The 21059-nt window shown below is 36.7% G+C and overlaps 1 protein-coding gene across 5 annotated transcripts in view; it reads left to right on the top strand.

Moving 5' to 3' along the window:
* Positions 1–21059, top strand: part of TBC1D5 (TBC1 domain family member 5) — a 316503-nt gene that overhangs the window by 187575 nt on the left and 107869 nt on the right. For all 5 annotated transcript variants that reach the window (XM_050970727.1, XM_030227169.2, XM_050970725.1 and 2 more), the window contains 4 exons: positions 1733–1821; positions 3258–3308; positions 3402–3471; positions 8040–8212. In XM_050970727.1, coding sequence (XP_050826684.1) covers positions 1733–1821; positions 3258–3308; positions 3402–3471; positions 8040–8212 — 383 coding nt within the window. The remainder of the gene's footprint in view (positions 1–1732; positions 1822–3257; positions 3309–3401; positions 3472–8039; positions 8213–21059) is intronic.

Raw genomic sequence — 21059 nt, 5'->3', positions numbered from 1 at the left:
GAAAAAGGAAGGGAAAGAAAACATCCGAACTTCAGCCCTGCCATTGAGTCTCTCACAGTCATCTCAGTCCTGAAAAAATTGAAATAAAACTTCCTAGGATTTCTGTTGATGGCCTACAGAGAGGTCATCAAAACTATTGTCAAAAACTATGCATCCAAGCATGCTCAAAATGCTTAGTGATGTATAGAAGTTTCCACATCTACTTCTCAGGTCAGTTGGGACTACTTAAGGAAAATCCCCATTACTTCCAATACCAGTTCAAGGTTTTTGGTAGTTAATGGGTCTGTTCAGTACATATGAAGCTGATGAGATAACTTAGTGGTGTTGAACATTTCTCAGGTGCTGTATGGAATATCAGCTGCTATACTGGCAAAGCAGCAGGGTAGCTCCCAAGCATGTAACACTTCATGTCTGTCCATCACTGAGGGGACTGGAAATCAAGTGCAGAGGGTTCCTACCTTGGAGCTGCACCCATTAAAAGTAGAACAGCTCAGGTGACCCATCAGCTGTAATGACTCCTGACAGCAACCTGAAATATTGATGTGCTTGTGGACCAGCACCAGTGCTCATTCTGCGGCAGGATAGATGAAATAGTCTTCCTGGAACCCCTGTCTGCCCAGAGCACTTCCCTGAGTTGGGGCTGAGGCTCCACTAGATGGAATAGTTGCACCCTTGAACTGGAACCTCCTGGCAGCAGGTTCTTCTTCCTACAGCTGGGCAAGGACTCCATCCAGAACCAGGCCCAGCAGGGGTAGCCTGGGCACTTGGCATTAGGCCCCTGCTGTAACTGGTGGTTTTGGGCCGAGGTCAGGAATTCCCTCCCATTGGAGTGGTCCTTGACAGACAGATCTCGATCCTTCATCCCACATCCCTTTCAACACCAAAGGACTCTCCTCCCTTCTTTTGTACGGCTGATGCCTCCCCCAGCCTAGGGCTTTTGTAGCTCCTGCCTGCAGTCCTAGTCCCAACACTGGGATTCCAACTCTCCTGGGTGGCCCAGCCATGCTTCTGATGCCAGCCCAAGCCCTCAACTGCCCACCCATGTTTTTTGTTCTGATTTCTATGTTTTTTTCTGTATCTTAATATAGATTCCATATATAAGTCGTACTCTGCAGTGGAACAATACCAGGTCTTCTATGCATTGTGTTTAATGAGTTTATTTTGAATATTGACATAACAACTTATGAGAAACTGAAAGAGAACTGAAAAAACCCAAAACCTCATTTTAATTCTCATGTCTTTAGAAATTAAAGCTTCATTTCTTTCCCAAATAGCTACCCTTGTCTCCTTTGAGCCTTCTGTTACACTTTTATCTATGGTTTTGGAACATTATAAAATAATTTTACATTTTTTAATTTTTCTCTATTGCAGATCTCTGTACTGTAGATCATTATTATAATTATCATAAATAAAATTCATATTTATGAACACAGATCTTGAAGTAAACTGCCAGGTGCAGGGCTGCCTACCATTGCCAATTTGTTGTGCGTTGTGTGAGAAGAAGGGAGACTAACTTGTTTCTGTATATTATAGAAGAATAAACACTTGGATTTAATCAGAATTTAAGACAAAAGCCATTGATTATTAAACCATTCTGTTAACAGTGTGAATGAATGTTCATGGTTTTTTAGTTAGTCTGCACCTAATATTGCTGTCTCCTTATGCTATGCATTAGGAACTATTACATGACTGGAAAATCTAAATATACTTTTGCTTTTCCTTTTATGTTTAGGGCATGCATGAACTTCTAGCTCCCATTGTCTTTATCCTACACTGTGACCACCAGGCTTTTTCACATGCCAGTGAAGCTGCACAACCAAGGCAAGCATTGTGTTTTATTTGTATAAAAATCGTCTTTCTTTAAAAAATAAGCTGGCTGAACTATAGCTTATAAATATGTGCTCCATAATCCTTTGTTTATAATTCAGAAATTAATATCAGAAATCGTTGCATCCTTGTGCTTTGATGGGAATGTCCTTATTTCATCTTTCCTACTGCAGCTTCTGAGATTTAGACATTGGCCTCTTCGCAGACATTGGCTGGTGAAAAAATAGGGAGACAAGAAATCTAAGGAAAACCTTAATCTCAAAGCTTACATACTTACCTGTGGTTCTACCTCATCCTTATTGCCAGAAGTGGTTTTCGTTTTGTCACTGCAGAGAATAGACAGATCAGTGAGTTCCACTCATAGAGGAGACATCTTACTACCAACTCTCTTTCCTCATAAAAGGGGAAATAATCATTGAACACAAATTGTTGGGATTGATATTTCTTTAATCACCTGCAGTGTTGTAGTTGTTATGTCCAACTATTCTTTGACTGGGTAGTAACATTATGTTTACCTGTTGATCCTCCATTTCATTCCAAAGTGTGGATGTGCGTATGCATGTAGTCATAAAATATTGCATCACATGGTTGTCTGCTTTTATTCTTGCCCCATATGTAAGGCTTTTGTTTTTATTGAAAAAGAAAGAAGAAAAAAGAAACCAGTTTCATTCTTGTGATATTTAGGACATTTCATTTGGTTTCTTGCACACTGGAGTCCAGCAGTGAATAAAAACTAATTTAATTATGTGTGCAATATAATATAACCTCCGTAGGTACCCTGCAACGTGACTGCCCAAAGGGAGTTAAGCATTAAGATGATTATTTACAAGTGTGTGTTTTTATTCAATGTCTGTCCTTAGATATCCTGAAATTACCTAGAAGATGCTCTTCAGTGCTAAACAACTTAAAATAACCATGTGTTATGTACAGCATTCTGTTCCATCCCCACTGAAAAAGTAGAGCTAAGCAGCAAAGTAGATGGAAAAGAGGTGCTGTCACTGATTAATTGCTGTTAAAGTACAATAAAAATACAGGCTATTAAAACAAAATAAATTAATGTTTTGGTACTACATATTTGACCAGTAACCATTTTTTTTTTGTTTAGGATAAACAGTGATAGATTGTGCAGCAATCAATTATTCTAGATCAAGCATATTCAAATAATACATTGTGACATTCAGTAATTTGTTATTTGGAATAATTAGATGGTTACTTCATTGTAGTGCAGACAAGGCAGCTAATTTGTTTTTGATCTTTATAAAAAGGAAAGACTTCATTTGTTCAATGGAGTTGCTCTTTTTAATTAAAAAGGCTAGTTTTCTCATTTGCACTTTATATGAAAGTTGGCTTATAAATACATAATAGTACATGGAGAACGCTGACCAGAAATAAACATTCACATTTGGATTGTTCACTGTTGCCTTTTTCAGTGAGGAAATGAAAGTTCTTTTGAATCCTGAATATCTGGAACATGATGCCTAGTAAGTTTTAACAAGTTTCTTTACATTTAATTTGCTCTTATTTGTAATTGACACCATTATTTAACACCAAGTTTCTGGGTTGTTCCCTTCCAGTGCAATGTTCACACGTCTTATGAAAACAGCAGAACATTGGTTTACAACTTTTGAACATGACAGTCAGAAGGTAAATATTGCTTTAAAATTTACTTAGTGTGTTTTTAAGCAAATGTGATTTTAATATGATTGATGTTCTTTAAAGCAAGCTAGACATCTCTTAACTTGGTTAAAGGAGTCTCAAACAAGTTTACAGTCTTTAAAGGTTCTTCAGAATTTGGTCATAAGCACTTGTGGAATGTCTTCAGGTGAGAGCTCTTATCTGTTGAAAGATCACTTGGTAATCAAAAGCCAAGTGTACAGGCACAGATTTTTCTGTACATAGGAGATGTCCTTGCATAGCATTTGAAAGAGTGCCTGTCATAGGCACTTCTGTGTGCCAAAAACCCGTGCAAATGTTATTTTAAATAAATGCCTGTAGGTAAAGTATTAAGATGTGAATTATTTTCAGCTGTTTACAAACAATTTTCTTTGAAACCAAAATTTTACCTATAGACTGTCTGTCAAATGTCAGGGTGTTTCTTTCCCTGGTATAATCACTCCATTTCCTTAATTTTTTTTCTTAACCTTAGGATATTTAAACAGAGGAAATGTCTCTGCCTTCAGATCTCTGGTGTATCTGAATGGACCCTACTGACTTCAGTATGTTGCTGCTTCCATAAAAAAGCTTTTGCGGTGTTCTGAGTTTAGTTGTACAGAACCCTCCTTTGCAGGGACCTTCTAAAGAACATCTAGTCCTTGCCTGAATTTTTTCATGCATGGCAGGAAGGACAATTCCCTCAGTCAGTTGCTCAAGATTTCCTTTAATGACTTCTTTTCTTGTCTCTTTCCATCTTTGTGTTTCTCTTTTTTTTCATTCTGGAAGATTATTTATGTGATGGAGCGTATGTGTGGAGGCTCTAGTAAGTGTTATGAAAAGTATTATGGGTATTGCCAAGACTTTCAGTGTATTATATCCTAAAAGATTTGGCCTCCCAACTTAGTTTCAGTTTGATTCATCTGAATATTTTTCACATGGAACATGGGGAGAATACCTAGAGTTAACAAAAACTTCATGAGAATTCAGTTGGTTATAGATGTCCGTATGTATGCACATAAACCTATAGTTGCAAACTGTAATTAGGGAGTACTGATTTGAATGATGGTTTTGTCAGTCTAATGAAGAAAAAGTTGTTCACCAAAGACTCATGTAAAACCATCTATTTCCTTTAAATATTTAAAATATTATATATTTTATCAGATATGGAGCATTGGTGTCTTATCCTAAACTATCTACAGTTCTAAATTATTTGGTTTTTTTATATAATTTCAGTAGCTAGGGATAAAGAATATGAGATACAAATTTTATGAAGTTACTACATAGGCACTTTTATTTCAGTAGCAAGGCTGTGAAATATGTTTCTCTGAGTGTAGCTTTTCAAAATTCAGAGTATTCAAATATATTTGTTCCAGTTTCTGTGACAGAGGTGGTAAAGTCTGAGGTTGAATTCTATTCCAGGAAATAAATAGGTCTGCTTACAGATTTGCAGTGCTTGGGTAGAAGGTGAAAGTTTACATTGCCCTTTGCAGTCCTTTCATGGCATAAAAAATTAACAGAGCAAAGCGAATGGATTAATATCTAGTTGTTTGTTTTTGTTCTTTGCAAACATGTATAATCTTTAATAGTCCTTTCTTGTGCATATGCCTTTTACAATTGTGACTTTGAGGGTTAGCTACATAGTAAAGTGTGAATCTTCACAAAGGAAGCAATGAAAGCCTGTGCTCTGAGAGAAGTGTTACATTTTACAGCCTCTAACAGTTGTTTCCATTACTCCCAATTGCCATTAGAGGAGCTTCTCCAGCTACTCCATTCCCTAGTGGTTAATGAGAGAAATCTGTCCTCAGTTTATACTTGTACTATGTCCTAGCCTCTCTTTACTGCTGTAGCTTTTGTTTCTAAATGCATGAGTATATAAATTGTATTAGTATCGACTACCAGCCATTCCAGTTTGTGTTGTGGTAGGTAATGTGACAGCACTTGGTGACTCTGTTTCTAATACCTTGCTAAAGTTTTCAGCTGCACTTCATTGGTATTCATATTTGAACTGTTCTTAGGGGTGCTCTCCTATAAACAATACAGCACATTCTGAGCCATCCCTCATTTTTTCTTTTATTGTGAACCACATTCTTTTAGTATTGATTGTTTGTATTTCCTGTTAGTTATAGATGACTAAACACATGCACTCAAATCTTTTTGCAAGACCTCAAGGCTCACAAAAAGAAAATGTGTGTTTTCTCTCATATGGCAAATAATAATGTAGTGAGTATGAGCAGGAGCACAGTATTGTGTTGTCCACTTGGCTTTAGGCACAAGCACTGTGAGTCATTTCTAGTTAAACATTTTGGCGGCTTGGTTTTATTAGTTTATTTGAGCATCTTTCTGTTTGGGCTGTTTGTTTCACACCAGCTATGTGATTTTTGGAGCAATTTCAACTGACTAGAGGTATTGTCATTTTCTCAACCAAATTGCATGAGAGGAGAAAACAGACATGACTTTGTTGTACTCTGGTCTTCCACTGAGCTTCTTGGTAGAGTACACGGAATCAGGAGGCATGGACAGGCAGGGCTGAGTTATTGGCTGCAGCTGCTTCCTCGCAGATTCTGTCATGCCTTGAAGATTTCTGTTAATAGGGTTAATTTCTGAGATGCTGATAAGCTGCATTTTGATGGATACCATTTACTTATCTCATGCTTTTAGAAATGGCAAGCCAGCTTATACTATTGGATACACTTAGCCATGTTTGATAGTCAGTCAGTCTGACAGTCAGCAATGTGTCAGTGCTGCATTATGCCAAGGTGCACAAATGCTGCAAGTGACAAATAACTCCAATTTTGGCACAGTGGAAGCTTGCAGTAGTTTTTGATATTCACAATCTTTCGTCACTTGAGCCAGGGTTTAATAATCTGTCTTGTAATTTTGTAAAGATGGCTTGAAACCCACAGACAACTAATGGTGTAAAGACTAAACTGAGTAATAGCTAGTCTTTTCATATTACAAGTTCAAATAAGCAGAGGGATTCTGATGTTGAGCTTTCCACATAAGGTTTTGTGTCTATAATAAAGAAATGCTTGAAAACACAGGTCTTCAGAGTCATCGGAGTTCTGAATGCATGAAGTGGTGAAGCTGAAGTTAAAGTCAGTTTGAAGAAACCACAATAAAGTTTATACCCCAGATGTGTGCCAAATGATAGAATATGCACAGTCTATGAATACATAGAGTTACATATTTTTATGATTGGTTTCAGAGATAAATCCATATGTTTATGAAAAAATTAATATAGACTGACATTTAACATTAAGGCAATATTACTATATCAGGCTTTAAGAGTGGTTTTCTGTATAGAAGAAGATTAGTGGATACCTAAAATATTTTCAATATTTTCCATTTTTGCGTATGACCAAGAAAATAGTGAAATGGATTTGAAATTATAGGAAATAGCCATACAATGCAGAAACAAAATTCAGCAAAAAAAAACTTTCTTTGTTATTGAATGTTAAAAATAATTATCTTTTCAAAATATTGAAACAAGGGAATTTGTATCTAATCAATGTAAAGTGAAATGAAACCTCCTGAAATTATTAACCCTTTGAGCTGATAATGATTCTCTAATAATATAGTGAGCAAAAGTGTAGAAAAACAGCAGCTGTTTTTTCAAACTGAAGCTTTTGGGTCAGGGGTCATGATGACAGATTGTAGCAAAGTCATTGCAAAATTCTTCTCTTCTTTCTGTTCCAATTTTCCCTGTTTTATAACCTTAACACTGTTTCTAACAGTTAATTTCTTTTATTTCCCTGCCCCCCTGTCTTTCTCTTGATAGGTTTGACTTGTGCTTTTTTATTTTCAGTTCTCCTTTTTACATGTTTCCTATTCAGTGCAGTTCATTACTTGCTTTGTTTCTTTCTAGCATTCTGTCTCTTTTTCAATAATACTTCCCTCTTTTGCAAGAAGAATGAATTTAATGCAGTTTGTGTTCAAGGATGCTAATACTCCACTGGTTTTCACTTGATGTGGTTGTGTTGTAGATCATGGCATAGTTTGCACAGCCCTCAGGTCCAACCAACTGCTGTCTCATTGTTCTATTTCTTTTTTCCTTTAGAAGTTTCTGATGCTTTATTAAAGCTGTGTAGGTTTTAAGGTAAAGCCACCAGATTTTCTGTGCTAGGGAAGCCTGTTTAGAAAGGATTGTTTGAAAATAAGTTACTTCCTATTTGGTATGCAATTTATTGTCCTCTGAAGGCATATATTCTCTACTGAGTTACCATTCATCTGCTTTATTCTGGACTGACTTAGACTGCTGATATTAAAGCTAAAATAAAGCTGTCAACACTTTGTCAGAGCATGAAAAGTAAAGCATGCACGTAAAAATTGATGTGCAAAATGACGGGCACTCCTTGGCACTCCTGGGAGGGGGAATCCCACAATACCTTCCACAGAAGTGGATGCTTGAGATTCCTCTTCTGCTGTAAAAGAAATGAGTTATTACTGTGTTTATTTGGAAGACAGTGTTTGCAATAAATGAAATCTCCTGCACACAATTCCTTTAGATAGTAAGGCTTCATGGTTTGTTCTTTTTTTCACCTTGTTATCTGTGTCTGCAGGAGAAAGATGTGATGATAACACCTATGCCCTTTGCAAGGCCACAGGATTTGGGGCCATCTATTGCTATTGTAGCAAAAGTAAATCAAATTCAGGATCATCTGCTGAAGAAACATGATATTGAGCTGTACATGCATCTGAACCGACTGGAAATTGCTCCACAGATTTATGGACTGTAAGTGTTTGCAAATCACTATTTAATTTATTTCCTTGGGGGTTTTGCTTCACTATATTCCCGTTAAATTTTGGATTAGAGGAACAGGACTAAAAAGAAGTACTTATCTCTTAGAACTTATTTGTTTTGCAGCATTACAGTAAATGCCACCCTACTGCTGCAGTTGTGACACTGGCATTTCCAGTGCAGATAAAGTCCATTCAGCTGCATATTAGAGACCCTGATGAAGAAGACTCCTGTACTTTCTGAATCAAGTACAGAATCTACTTGGAGTTCTCCTGTAAGAACACATGGGATAATAGGACATAAAAAACTATTAGCATTGAGTGGTTTTCTTTACTTAATTTTATCACCAGTTTAACATCAGGGAACTTTTCCCTGTTGTGTTTGGGATTTTGGATGCTGGTAATGCAGGAGGAGTGGCATGTTTAAAGTAAAGGCATAGATATAATAAATTGTCTGTGTACAGAGTCAGCCCAAGTATTCCCTTTTGCATGAAGCTGCTTCATATCCAGTCAGCTGACTGTGTATTGAGCACTCCCCTTCCAGGGGGGCTTACTGGGCCAGGTCTGACTTTGGGTGTGGACTTATCTATGTGTTGTCTTCAGTGTTTGTGCAGCACTGAATCCAAACTATTTATAGCTGCTGTAGTCAGTCTGGCTCAACACAGAGTGTGCAATTTGTGTGAACCATGAGTAACAGTGAAATGACCATGGTTTTGAAGAAGAATCTTGCCTTCATTGTCTGGGGTTCTAGAAATTTGTTTCATTTTGGTCATTCCTTAAGGAGTTGGCAAGCCATGTATGCCATTGCAGGGACAGAGAAAATGACACTTGTTAATTTTGGTTTTTTTGCAGTGATTTAAAGTAAGATTGTTTTTGCCTTAAATGAAAAAAAAAGAAGTTATAGGTGTGAATTTCCAAAGGCAGTTGTGGATTGTAACAACTCAATAGAAAATAGAGAAAGGAAAGGAAAAGGTGACTGTGTAAATGTCAGGCCATAACTGCAATACTTAACACTAAAGTCTAATTTGATGTTACTGTAAAATGAAAAAGTGCTGCAACAATATACCCTCAAGAGAAGAGTTGAGCTACTTATTAATAACTTACATGAGGAAGATTAATGTAATTCTACAATTCTTACTTAAATACACTTTATAGGTATGAGTTACCTATGGGAGGGGGGAAACAAGCCAAGTAAACTCAAGTACAAAGAGGACAGATTGTCCTATTACAATATTTTTTGCATAGTGTATTTTCTTAATATCTTCACTAGTCTGGAAAAGAAAGCCAACATCCCTAATAAATTTTAGGGGTAGTAATGAATAAGTAGGCTGTATAAATATCAAGGAAAACAAAAATACATTGTTTCATTTATGAAGACTTATGAAAACAAAGCGAGAATAAAATAAGTTAAACTTCAGAAATTTGCAAACAGATATTTTGGGGCAAAAGTAATTTGAAATGTAGGTATTCACATCAGTTTAAGGTTTTGCCTTTCAGTAAGAGAAATAATTGGAAGAAAAAATTATATTTTAGCTCTAAACATAATATTATAATAACAGAGGAATTATTCAGTCTGGTGTGGCATAAATAGAACTGAATCTGAATAAAGAAATTTACAGTTAAGAGAATGAATTATGAGAGAGAGAGCTTCAGGCTGACTATCAGGAAAACCTTACTAACAGGGAGCTGTTAGACTGTAAAATAATATATTAAAATTAACAAAAGAAAAGCCATCAGAATGGTTTAAAAACAGGCTTTGAAAAGCTCTCAGAAATGGGTGGTAGATATCATAAAGACAGAGTCTGCATTGCTGGAAGAGGAAAGTAGGTTACCTGTGAGGTCATATCCTTCTCTGATTCCTGATTTGGTATTGACAGGAAAAAAAGAAAGAGAAAGGATCATGACTGTTGTATTATTCTCACCTTTTATGATGTCTGAACTCTTCCGAGTAGTAATTTCCAGTAGTGAGCCCACTGACAGTCTGAGACACTGTATCTTTTCCTGTATTTAACATTTCTTGAACTAGAAACAGCATTTCTTAAACAACATTGTTTATCAATAATTGCTTAACCTAACCAAACTGCAGAAGTCATCTGAGTTTTTTGTTAAGGTTTATTGTTTTGTTGAAGATTTACCAGCAATAAATATTCATCTGTCAGCCTTGATACCACTCATAAAATATACAAATGGTAGAAGGAAGACTGGGAACTTTGCTTAAAAGATATTATGGTGTTCCTAGATGAACATGAAAGGCCTGTATTTAGTAGCAGTCTACCTAATTTGCACAAGTTATAAAGTTCACTTATTTAAAATTTAGCATTTTATATTTTGCATCCTTCTATAACCTTCTGGGGCAGCACAAAAACATTTCTTTGCATCTTTATACAGTTGATTCCATCCTTTGGTGTTTTCAAATGCTTGTTTTTATTTTTCAAACACTATCAAGACTTGCTCTGCTGGCAGATCAGGCACCCCAGCTGGTTGTACATTTCCATGTTCAGAAACTGTCCTTTACAATACAGTGTGGTTATACACTTCCTGAGATTGTGCTTACCTGCTTACAAGACCAAGGCATTTCAGTATGTGTGGTACAACTCATTAATTTTGGTTGCTGCCCAGTTTTGAAGTTTTAGCTCAAAGCAGTAGATTGCCTTCTCTTCCAGAGTGCAGCAGTGAACAGACTTCAATTCCCTGGCTGTCCCATTCCTTTGCTCATGGGGAAGGGAACCCATTTAGGTTCAGCAAGGTATACTGGGTCCTGGCTGTGCTGTACTTCCATGCTCTGGAAGTTCAAGCTGATGTCACAGACAGCAGCAGCCTCAGCACAGGAATTTCTGTATTTGGAAATTTTGAGACTGCGCTTTCATTCACTTGCAGTCAGCACTGCTTGTCCCTCTGATAATTATTCAGCTGCTATTAATATCAGCTGAAATGGAACCAGCAGTACAGAGATAAAGGGTTTTTGCCTTATCATTCCTCAGTCTTCTTTCTTTGCCTTGTCTCTAGCCTGGACCCCAAGATAATGTTTTGCAGAATAACAATGTTTCACTCTCTTGGTAGTACTGTGAATAGTCTAACCAAACTGTAATAATTATCTAATCATACCTAATTTTGTACTTTGTAAAGTCAAGTACAAGAATGGTTTGAAAATAAAATGGAATTGATTACATTAATAGTTCACTGACATGCTTCCTGATAATAAACCTTTCTCTAAACAAAAAGAAAAAATTGCTAGGATTGAACATAAAGATTGGATATTCCAAAGGGTTGACAGATTGAATATTCAGTTTAATTTTAAAATTAGAGGAGTTAACAATGATTAATGTCTTAGATTAACTGGTACTCTGATGTTAATTTCTTTGACCCTCACATCTAATTCAAGTTAAAGTACAAAATATTGCAAAATGATACTTCATTTTCCACAGTGGCCAGTGTTTGTGGGGACAAATTAAGCAGGTTAGGCTCTTAGCTTGAGAAAGGGCTTGAGGAAAGTCTTTATATACCTGTATTTTAGAACATTATCTTCTATTTAAAGGAATTTGTACTAGGCAACTACTTTTACATTTTGCTGAAAAGATGACTCGAGGGATAATTATATTGCATCAAATGAATTTCTCATGGAACTGCATGCAATAAGTACAGACAGATCATGTAAATATATATGTGATCCAGTTGTATAGAAATAGTACACAGAAAGACAATGACAAGGTGAAAGGATAAAAAGCTTTATTTAAGAACAAAAATTAAATGTTGGCATTTACTCACCAGCTTCTGCACCATAACACTGATGACACTATTATGCTGGTAAAGCAAACTATTCCTAAGCACATATCCTGCAGACAGTAAAGGATGTGCAAAAGTGAGATTAAATATTTCATGGTGGCCTTAACTCAGCACTGGGCAGCGATGTCTCTGCCTCGCGCTGCTGCTCTGCGCTCACAGAGACACTGCCCCTTGAGAGGCACTTGGGCTGCCACTGCCCCAGCACTTCAGCAGGAAAGCCCTCCTCAGGAAGCTAATGAAGAAATACAAAGGAGAAGGGTGCAAACTAAGTTGCAAGGAACTAGACACGAGTGTAGATGTGAAGGTAGCATTGGAAAGGTTATGTTACGGTGAAGTCAACAGCAGATGTGCTGTTCCACTATTACTGTTCTTACTTGCTTTGCTGTGAGCACTGCTGTGGGGCATCCACCTGTTTTAGTTTCTCACATGTGCCATTATTGTACCAGGCAGTATTCTTTTGAGTAATCAGATTGGTCTCTGGAGGGAGAATTTAAAGGATTTTACTTGTATAGTAAAGGAACATAAATCATATTCATTGTATAAAAAAAATAATAATCCTACTAGTTATCTTATTAGAATAAGAAATCTTTATGATCTACAGAAAAAGTAGGTCAAAGATCAGTATTGCTGAGGAGAACTTCTCAGATCAAGCAGGATGCCTGAGCTTATTTTGGATTCTCACACCAAAAGAAAAAGATAATATATGACATGGTCCAAAACCATTGCGTTTCCTGTGTAGCTTTTAATCCAGTGTCATCAATCAATTGGACAGCAATTACACTGAAAGCAGCTTGGAGGTATTGTGCACGTAGTAGAGGAGCCACCAAAATCTGGCCTTGTTATTAAAAGGCAAGCATCTGGCAGTGAATATCTAGAAATGGGTAAGACCAAGCAAATACAAAGTCTTTCTGAACAAAGCAGTAATTCTCATTTGAATGTCCAGGACCAAATTAATCATTAACTTAGTATCTGGAACTGCTGCTGATTTCCAGTACTTATTTTCTGTTTGAATTAAACGAAGCTTTATATATAAAACAGATTTTAATGGACTATAAATCCCAGCTTGTCTCTCAGTAGATAACTTACTGAGGATTTAGTGCCAGGTGACCAGGCTTTTCTAAGAAATGTTGATGTCCACTGTTGGTCCCACAAATTACAAGATGCATTCTACTGGATTTTTAAATAGAGCTTTTGGGGACTGACTCAGGCATCTGAAGATGTTACTATGAATTCTCTCTTGCATAATGAAAAAAGTACTGTAAGAGGAAAACTTTCTCAGTTAGCTGACAGAAGGAAACATCTGAAGCTGCTTTAGGAAGCTACCATGTATTTTGATGGAGACAGGGATTGCCTCAGGTACTTCTGCCATACCAATTGTACTGCAGTGGTTTTCTAATTCTAATTACTTTCTCTTTGCAAATAAGCAAGGACAATTCTTGAAGATCAGGGTAGGTATCTTACTTTAGGCAGCAAGCAAATCCTGCTTAACTCTAAAAGCTGCTTTTCTTCTGTTTTGGAGTAAGGCAACTCACACTTTTGTGCTCTTAAATGGTAGATATCTGTTCCTCATTGCTGAGTTCCTCAAAAAGCTTTCTATTTCATTGATTTAAAAAACGTGTATTTCATTTAGTGCTGATTCTTGTTGTGTATTAGGTTAAAAATTACAGTATGATGAACTTGTGATTTTGTCCTTTTTTCCAACTGTCAAAAATAGTATTTTAGTTTGACTTTAGGATTTTAATATGTAAATACTGTAAAAGACCACTCTATAAACAGAATGAAGGATTGGTTGAGGTGTCAAAAGTGTTTGTCAGAGTTTTACTCTCCTGCTGCATAATTATGTGCTGAGATGATAATGAGTAGTACTGGATGTCTGTGAGGATGGAATGCAGATTTGTCATTTTGATGCTCCTTGATGCAGGTGATGTGCTTCCCATATGAAGTACAGGGAGTTATCTTTATCTAGGAAGGAAACAAGCAAGAAAGCTTCCATTTTGGCTTTTGTTGCATACCCTGAAAAGAAAAAATCTAGTAACATTAAACATAAATAGGCTTAGAGGCCACTGGATTTGAATAGAATTAGTATCTTCTTAAATCTGTGATGACTTTAGTAGGAATATAGACAGATGCTTGGAACGTTGTCTTTGTTCTTTTTTGTTTTTGTTTTTCCTTTGCTTTTTTAGTTTTTTGGGTTTTTGGTTTTTTTTTTAACTTACATAGCCTGTAGCTGTTGACTATAAAAGTAGAACAATGTCTCGAGAACTTCTACTCAAGTAAGGAATTTAAGTTGCCGTATATCAAGTATTTACCTCCCTTTTATTTTCTTAATACTTAAATCACACCAGCTGTTCAGGTTAGCCAGGTACTGTTTAAATTAGTGAATAATTTTGTTTCTTTCAATGACATGGAATTTAGTCTACAAAACTTATCTTAGAAATTGGTACAAAAAAGGCAATAAGTAGTTCAAGGAACTGTTGCAGAAAGTAATTATCTCAACATATGCCTAAAAATGAAACTGTGCTAACGTGCCCATGCTGACATGATGTCAGGAGGCAAAATACAGCACTTTGGACTTAAGCATTTGCTGGTAACCAAGACATTTCCTGTAGAATCCAGTCCTGTGGATAATTCATGTATTGGTTAAGCAGTGCTCCATCCTCACTGCTTATTCCTACTGAGTGTGTATGAATCAAGTTGGTATGGGCATGCAATCACATGTGACTAGCAACTCCTTAATTTTCCTGTGAAGACATACCTTCAGAAATTATAATGAAGTATTGAAGAGAGCCATGTGCACCATCCAGCAGGGAAAGGTCACCCTGTCATCAGTCCTTTAGACAATAATCAATGTCCAAAAGTTGTCTGAAGGCTAACAGAAGCATCTCAAAATCTTTTGTGTCATCTTGATGCGCGTAAAAAAGAGCCACACAAAGCAGACTTTCTGCTACAATCCAACAAGACCAATGGTAAGGGATAGTAAACACAATTTAATGAGTAAATTATAAAATTTAGAAGTAATACCAAACTAGGATACAGTGGGTAATGCAGCTAAGAAAATTTTGTTTGAAATCTTTAAACAGATCAGCATGAAATACTTAAATGCATAATGTTGGCCTGTTGGAAGCAGAGGTAATCTCATTAAAAACACCTAAGGTTTTCATACTTGGTCATTATTCCATGTCAGAACAAACTAGGCCATTTTGGATTTTTCTAGGTGAGGAGAAGGATGACAAGGAATTGCATTTGAGAAAAAAGCGATTGGTTGTGAACTGCCTTGAGGTGTGGGATGTCAACTTTAGGGATAGCACAGTCTTCAGTCTGAGTTTCCCTTAGCCTAGGACATGTTAATCATCTGTCTCTTCAGGGTCGTTTTCATCTGAGTTCTTCATTTTAGCAGAAAATTATATCCTGAAACCACAATTCATCACTAATGAAAATGTTGTTGAAAATTAGTGAAATAGTAATTCTGTAGGAATATGGCCAGTCTGCATTTTCTCTAAAAGCATCTGATTGCCCAGTAGAATGCAGTTAATTGGGAATATATTGCAGTATATAGTGTCAGCATTGGGAAGAATGCTTCCTTTTTGGGTTTTCTCCGCACCCAAGTAATAATTCACCAGGTAGTCAAGTCACTCTGCTTCCACTTCAGATACCAAGATTAGTTCTTGAATAGTCATTTCTACCCTTATAGACAGTGCTCTCCCTGCCCTTCAGCCTAACCAGATGCTACAGATTGAGGTGAGGGATTTGGGTGAGGGAGGGGCAAAAGGTGGGGAATCCTACCTATATAATTCCCCTTACATGTTCTGAATTTCCTCTGGAAGTTGTTTTATTGGGAGTTCTTGAGCTAGAAAGATTCATAACAGAGTGGGAAGTCCATGCAACAGTAAAAGATCCTGCCCTGAAAATAATGCAATAGTCTGTCCTAATTTTTAAAATGGGTGAGCTGGATAGTAGTTCTCCATGACCTTGTGAACCTCTTTCCAACATCTTGTTAGAGTCATAGAAGCCTCATCAATAAAAAAGAAATCTTGTTCCAAATAGGTGCACGCCTTGAGTATCTTTTCTGGTTCTGATGCAGTTTTGAGCAAGAATTTTTAAAAGTACCCTATGAAATATTAAAGCCAGCCATCCATATCCAAAGAATAAAATCCATTAACGCAGGTCACAGGAATAGGTTGCTCAAGAGTAGTGCTGTTAATTAGGGTGCACAATTTTGTGTAACTTTTGCATATTGCATGAATTCACAATATTTTTGTCTAGGTAAAGCATGAAAAATTATGTTTGAGAAACATTTCTAAGAATAGAATTATTTCATTGAAGTAAAGCTGTAAAAATGGGGATGATATGTCATCACACCTCATACTGAATATAATAGCAAGAGGCCCTAAAGGGTTAAGGTACATTACTTAGCAGGAAGACTCCACAGATTTTGGCAAGAAGAGAAAAATCTGTACACAGCATTGCAAAATGGAATTGCCTATTGAAAAAAAATAAAAGCAGACAAGAGCAGGAGCTTTTTTTCCAGTAGATATTTTGAAATCAATGAACGAGTCATACTTGAATCTTTACAGAAAGCCAAGAGTGCTACCCTTCTATATTCTTTCTCTGAAAACACTCTCAGCACAGCATTTGTAGCTTGGTATTGACTGCCAGTGATGACTCCCTTGAACTTCCAGATAGCACTGTTTCTAAGGAAAAAAGGCCATGGATGCACCTAGACGTTGTTGTTTGTTTCACTATGGAATGTATTGAAAGCAGAACAGCAATTCTTCCCAAATTTCAGAGAAGCAAAATGACATCACCCAATATAACATCAGCTTGAGAAGTCCATGAGAGAGCACTGCCTTTCATAGACCTTTATACTGTCATCTGTCACTTTTAATGATCTGCTTTTCTTTACTTCTTATCACCTTATTTGAAATTAGGACCATGGTTAGCATACTTCCTTTAATTACCTTTTATACACTTTTTTGTTTGAAGAGGTGTCCAATACAATGATCTTTGAATGCCACAGAAGCAACATCTTTTGCTCGTGGTATTGAGAAAGGGGAGAGAAAAAAGAAATCTCTTTTTTTTTCTGGTTTTCAAGTTCACAATATAATATAATGCAGAAAATATGAGATAATGAAACTCCTGCAGCTTCTGACTGCTTGTTACTCCTACCAGTAATGCTACCAGGCTTTTATTCACAGAAGTGGAGACGTTAGTAAAATATATTTTCATACTTTGGATAAATCTATACACATACCCACATGTGCAGTGTAGCAGCAGAACTGTGTAACATGTCGTATGTTATGAAATATCTTTACAGTGTTTAACTCAAAATTCCACACATCTAAATGGAGTCTTTAGTTGTGTACAGCACACAGAGTGAATGTCATGTGAGCTGTTAGAGTCTAAGCTTGGGCCTTGCAGTTTATTCTATTTCTAGTGAGCACATTTAGGAATGACATGCAAAATCAGTAATATCCGGTTCAGGGGTTTTTTTACTAATGGAAATACAGCTGGCTAGAAGTATATAGGACATTTTGAATCAAAGAATTCTCATTGTCTTATTTATCTATGAGAGAAATAACAAAAGAGTAATGTCAACAGAAGAAAACAGTCCTTGCAGAAAACTTACAACATAATAGCATGCTTAATATCTAGAAACATTAATGAGGATGGTTATATTTGTATAGACTGAGCGGTAGGGAAGATAATGGCATCTCTGACTTTAGCATTCATATATTAGTATTAATGGTTTGACATGCTACTTATTGAAAAGCTGTTTAAAATAATTGAAATAGATTTAATTCTCTTTTTTCTTACTTCAATAATTGTAATCAGAAAAATCTTTTTAATGGTGTAATCCCAAATCCAGCTGAAGTACGTAGTTATACATCCTGCTTTAATGTACGTCTGAGCTCTGGGGCTCTCATGCTGAAACATATTCCCTGATTTATCTTCTGTCTAAACTATTTCTTACATTATGACTCTGTGCTGCAGCCTTTGATATTCCCTGTGACATCATGAGACAGCTGTGTTACATTGTGTTTAAGCAGTACTAAACCTTTAAACTTTAAACGAATATTTTTCTTCTCAGAGGTATAAATAGAATATGTAATAAGCATCTGTGGGATATGCAATTAATGTCACTTGTGAGGAAAGGCCTTCATGATGCACTTGGGTTTTGGCACTCTTAAATTATGAGCTCTTTACTACACTCATGGGATAAATTCCATATCCCCCAGATGCTTATTATGTATCTTCCATCTCCCTTAATTCCTATTAGCTGGATTAGTAGTTGTTGTGATGTTGAGGTTTATGGTAATTTAACTGGGGTGGTTCTCAGTGATCAATAAATAAACTTCAAAAGTTTAGTAATTTTTATTTTCTAGCAATTCCAGTGTGTATAGCTGTAACAGTTTACATTAATTGCAAGTTGGATATACCAAAAACTTTGGTCATCTGTACATACTGGTCTATCCATTACTAAATTTAAAAAAAAACCAAGCAAATTTATTAAAGCAAAATATTTCAATAGGGAAAGATGAGCTGAGTTGCAATGTTGTGGTGTGACCAATATTACCTTCAAGACCGACAAATGTTAAAAAAAAAATAGTTTACATAGAGAAAAATATTTTTTGCTAAATGACGATATTATTAATGTTCTAGTCACAGTCATTATCTGGAGAGTTTGTCAAACTGGTACAGAATGGCCTAGATTAGTTGTCAACTCAGGAGCAAATAAGATTTTTAAAAGACTCAATAAAGTCCAGTGATTAATTGCTATATATTCTGATTCATGCCTATCCCATTTTATCTAATTTAATAAAAGTCTAAAATGATGATTAATCCTTTCACATCAGCAGTTGCTGGTACATCCATTACATGTCCAATCTGAATTCCTCTGCCAAGGAGTTAACTACTATTTTGAACTTGGTGTGAAAAATATCATTATAAATTTCATTAACCTGATCATCAAATTTAAAAAAGTCAACTCGTAAAATCCATTACTACATATCATGCATCGAAGATTAAAAACTGGTCCTTAGTGGGCAGGAATAGCCAGGATTTAATTCCCACAGCATATGTTTAAAGTGCTCATACGACATTATTGTATCTGTAATTATCAGAATTTTATGTTTATTAACCCAAGTGAATTAAGAATCTTGTTTTGCGTAGAATTTAGCATGCGTGTTAAATTGACCATTAATTCAGAGCTTATCAATGTATACGTATTTACCACAAATGCAAAGATATTTGTTTAACATACTGTAATCCTTTTAGTTTTCAGAGGATTGCCTTCCTTTAATTTTTCCTTCTCGAACACAATAATTTATTTTTTCAGTGCTTTCAGTTGGGTGTCTTGGTGTGGATCCCCATGGGTGACAGTGGTGTAAATTTTACTTCATGTAGTCCTTCTGTGGGAAATTTGGAGTATTTCAAGTTAGCACTATGTCTCAACCATAACTATAACTGCATCTTCCTCTGCACTAAGGTGGTTTTTCCCATCCATGGTTAGATCTGAGAGACCTCTCCATGCTGTAGGGTAAACGTGCCTCAGCCCAGAAATACCCACAAAGCCTTGCAGATTCAGGGTGGGTTTGTAATTTATTTTTGGGAGGCTTGCTCAAGATGGAAATTCACTAAATGCATGAAAAACAGTGAGAAGAGCTCAGAGAATCTGAATTCCCCCATCCTGGTGCTGGGGCAAGGCATGGAGTACCAGCAGTTCCTTAGGGAACGGCAGCCCCGGCCTGGCCAGTGCCCCAGCAAACCCTGCCTAAGCTGTGCCCAAGGGGTAAATGCTTTTTTTTAGTGTATGGAATGCACCATAGGAAAAACCAGAAAGTAGCTGTGACAGACAGCTGTTCTCTGGTTTGTTTATCACTTGTGGCTGCAAGCTGCAGACCCATTGTTGGCTCCTGGCAGAAGGATGAAAGTCACAGGGTATGAGAAAATAGTGAGGGGTTTGCCAAACCAAAGCCATCACTATTTTACTATTTATTTTATTTTCTTTATTGGCACAAATGTGAAAATGCACCTCCCTTCTGAAAGAGGTTTGACTGTAGGACCTGCTGGGGCTGCAGCTGTAAAAGGGGGGCACGGCAGGTGCTGGATGGCGATGCCCCTGCGAGCCACGGCTGCGGCTCTGCCGGCTGCACTTGGCACAGCCCGAGGCTGAGGTGCTTCAGCCTGGCACAACTGTCATTATGTGCTGCAGGCAGCTGTGCAGCTTCACAGCTTGGTGTAGTTTCACCTTACACATCCCTCCTTGGCCTGTCCTAATGGCTTTGCCCATCTACATTGCCCCTGCTTAGGTGTTCTGCAGAAACAACATTCCATGTTGCAAAACATTTCTTCATGAAAAGGGTTGTCAGACACTGGAATGGGCTGCCTAGGGAAATAGTGGGATTGCCATCCCTGGAGGAATTTAAGAGTTGTGTAGATGTGGCACTTAGGGACGTGGTTTTGTCGTGGACTTGGCAGTGCTAAGTTGGACTTGATGATCTTAGAGGTCTTTTCCAACCTCAGTGATAATACAATTCCATTTAAAAAATTAAATTGGAAAGAGTGGGAAGACCCTTTTTTATCTACAGCATATCTACTTGGTGGAACATGCTTTTCTCCCTCCATTTGCAGACCACTAGCATCATTATTTCAATAGCTAGCCATGGCAGTGCAAAAGTGTTTCAAAACAGCCAGATGAATCATCAGAGATGTATATCACATACTCAGATTATCAGGTTTTGGACTTGGAAATGCACATTTGCACCATAGTACAGCTTAGGTTCTACTCATAAAATGAAAAAAGGAGAGCACCTAGATGATTTTAGTCTTGGATGGACCAAAATTTATTTCTAAGACTCACCTTTAAATTAAAAAAAAATTGTCCATTGTAAAATCATTGCCTTTAACAAACTTATTCATTTAATTAGCTGTAACTTATCTTTTGATCCATCTTTGATCTAATTTATCTTTTGATCTATTAGATTTTGGAATTAGAGCAGCTTTTTCTTCTAGGAAATGGTTTAAATTATCTGTCTGCAGGATTTCACATAAACACCAGC

Source organism: Serinus canaria, chromosome 2 (assembly GCF_022539315.1).
Source record: "Serinus canaria isolate serCan28SL12 chromosome 2, serCan2020, whole genome shotgun sequence".
In the NCBI taxonomy this organism is placed as follows: domain Eukaryota; kingdom Metazoa; phylum Chordata; class Aves; order Passeriformes; family Fringillidae; genus Serinus; species Serinus canaria.
This window is presented reverse-complemented; position numbering and strand designations above follow the sequence as displayed.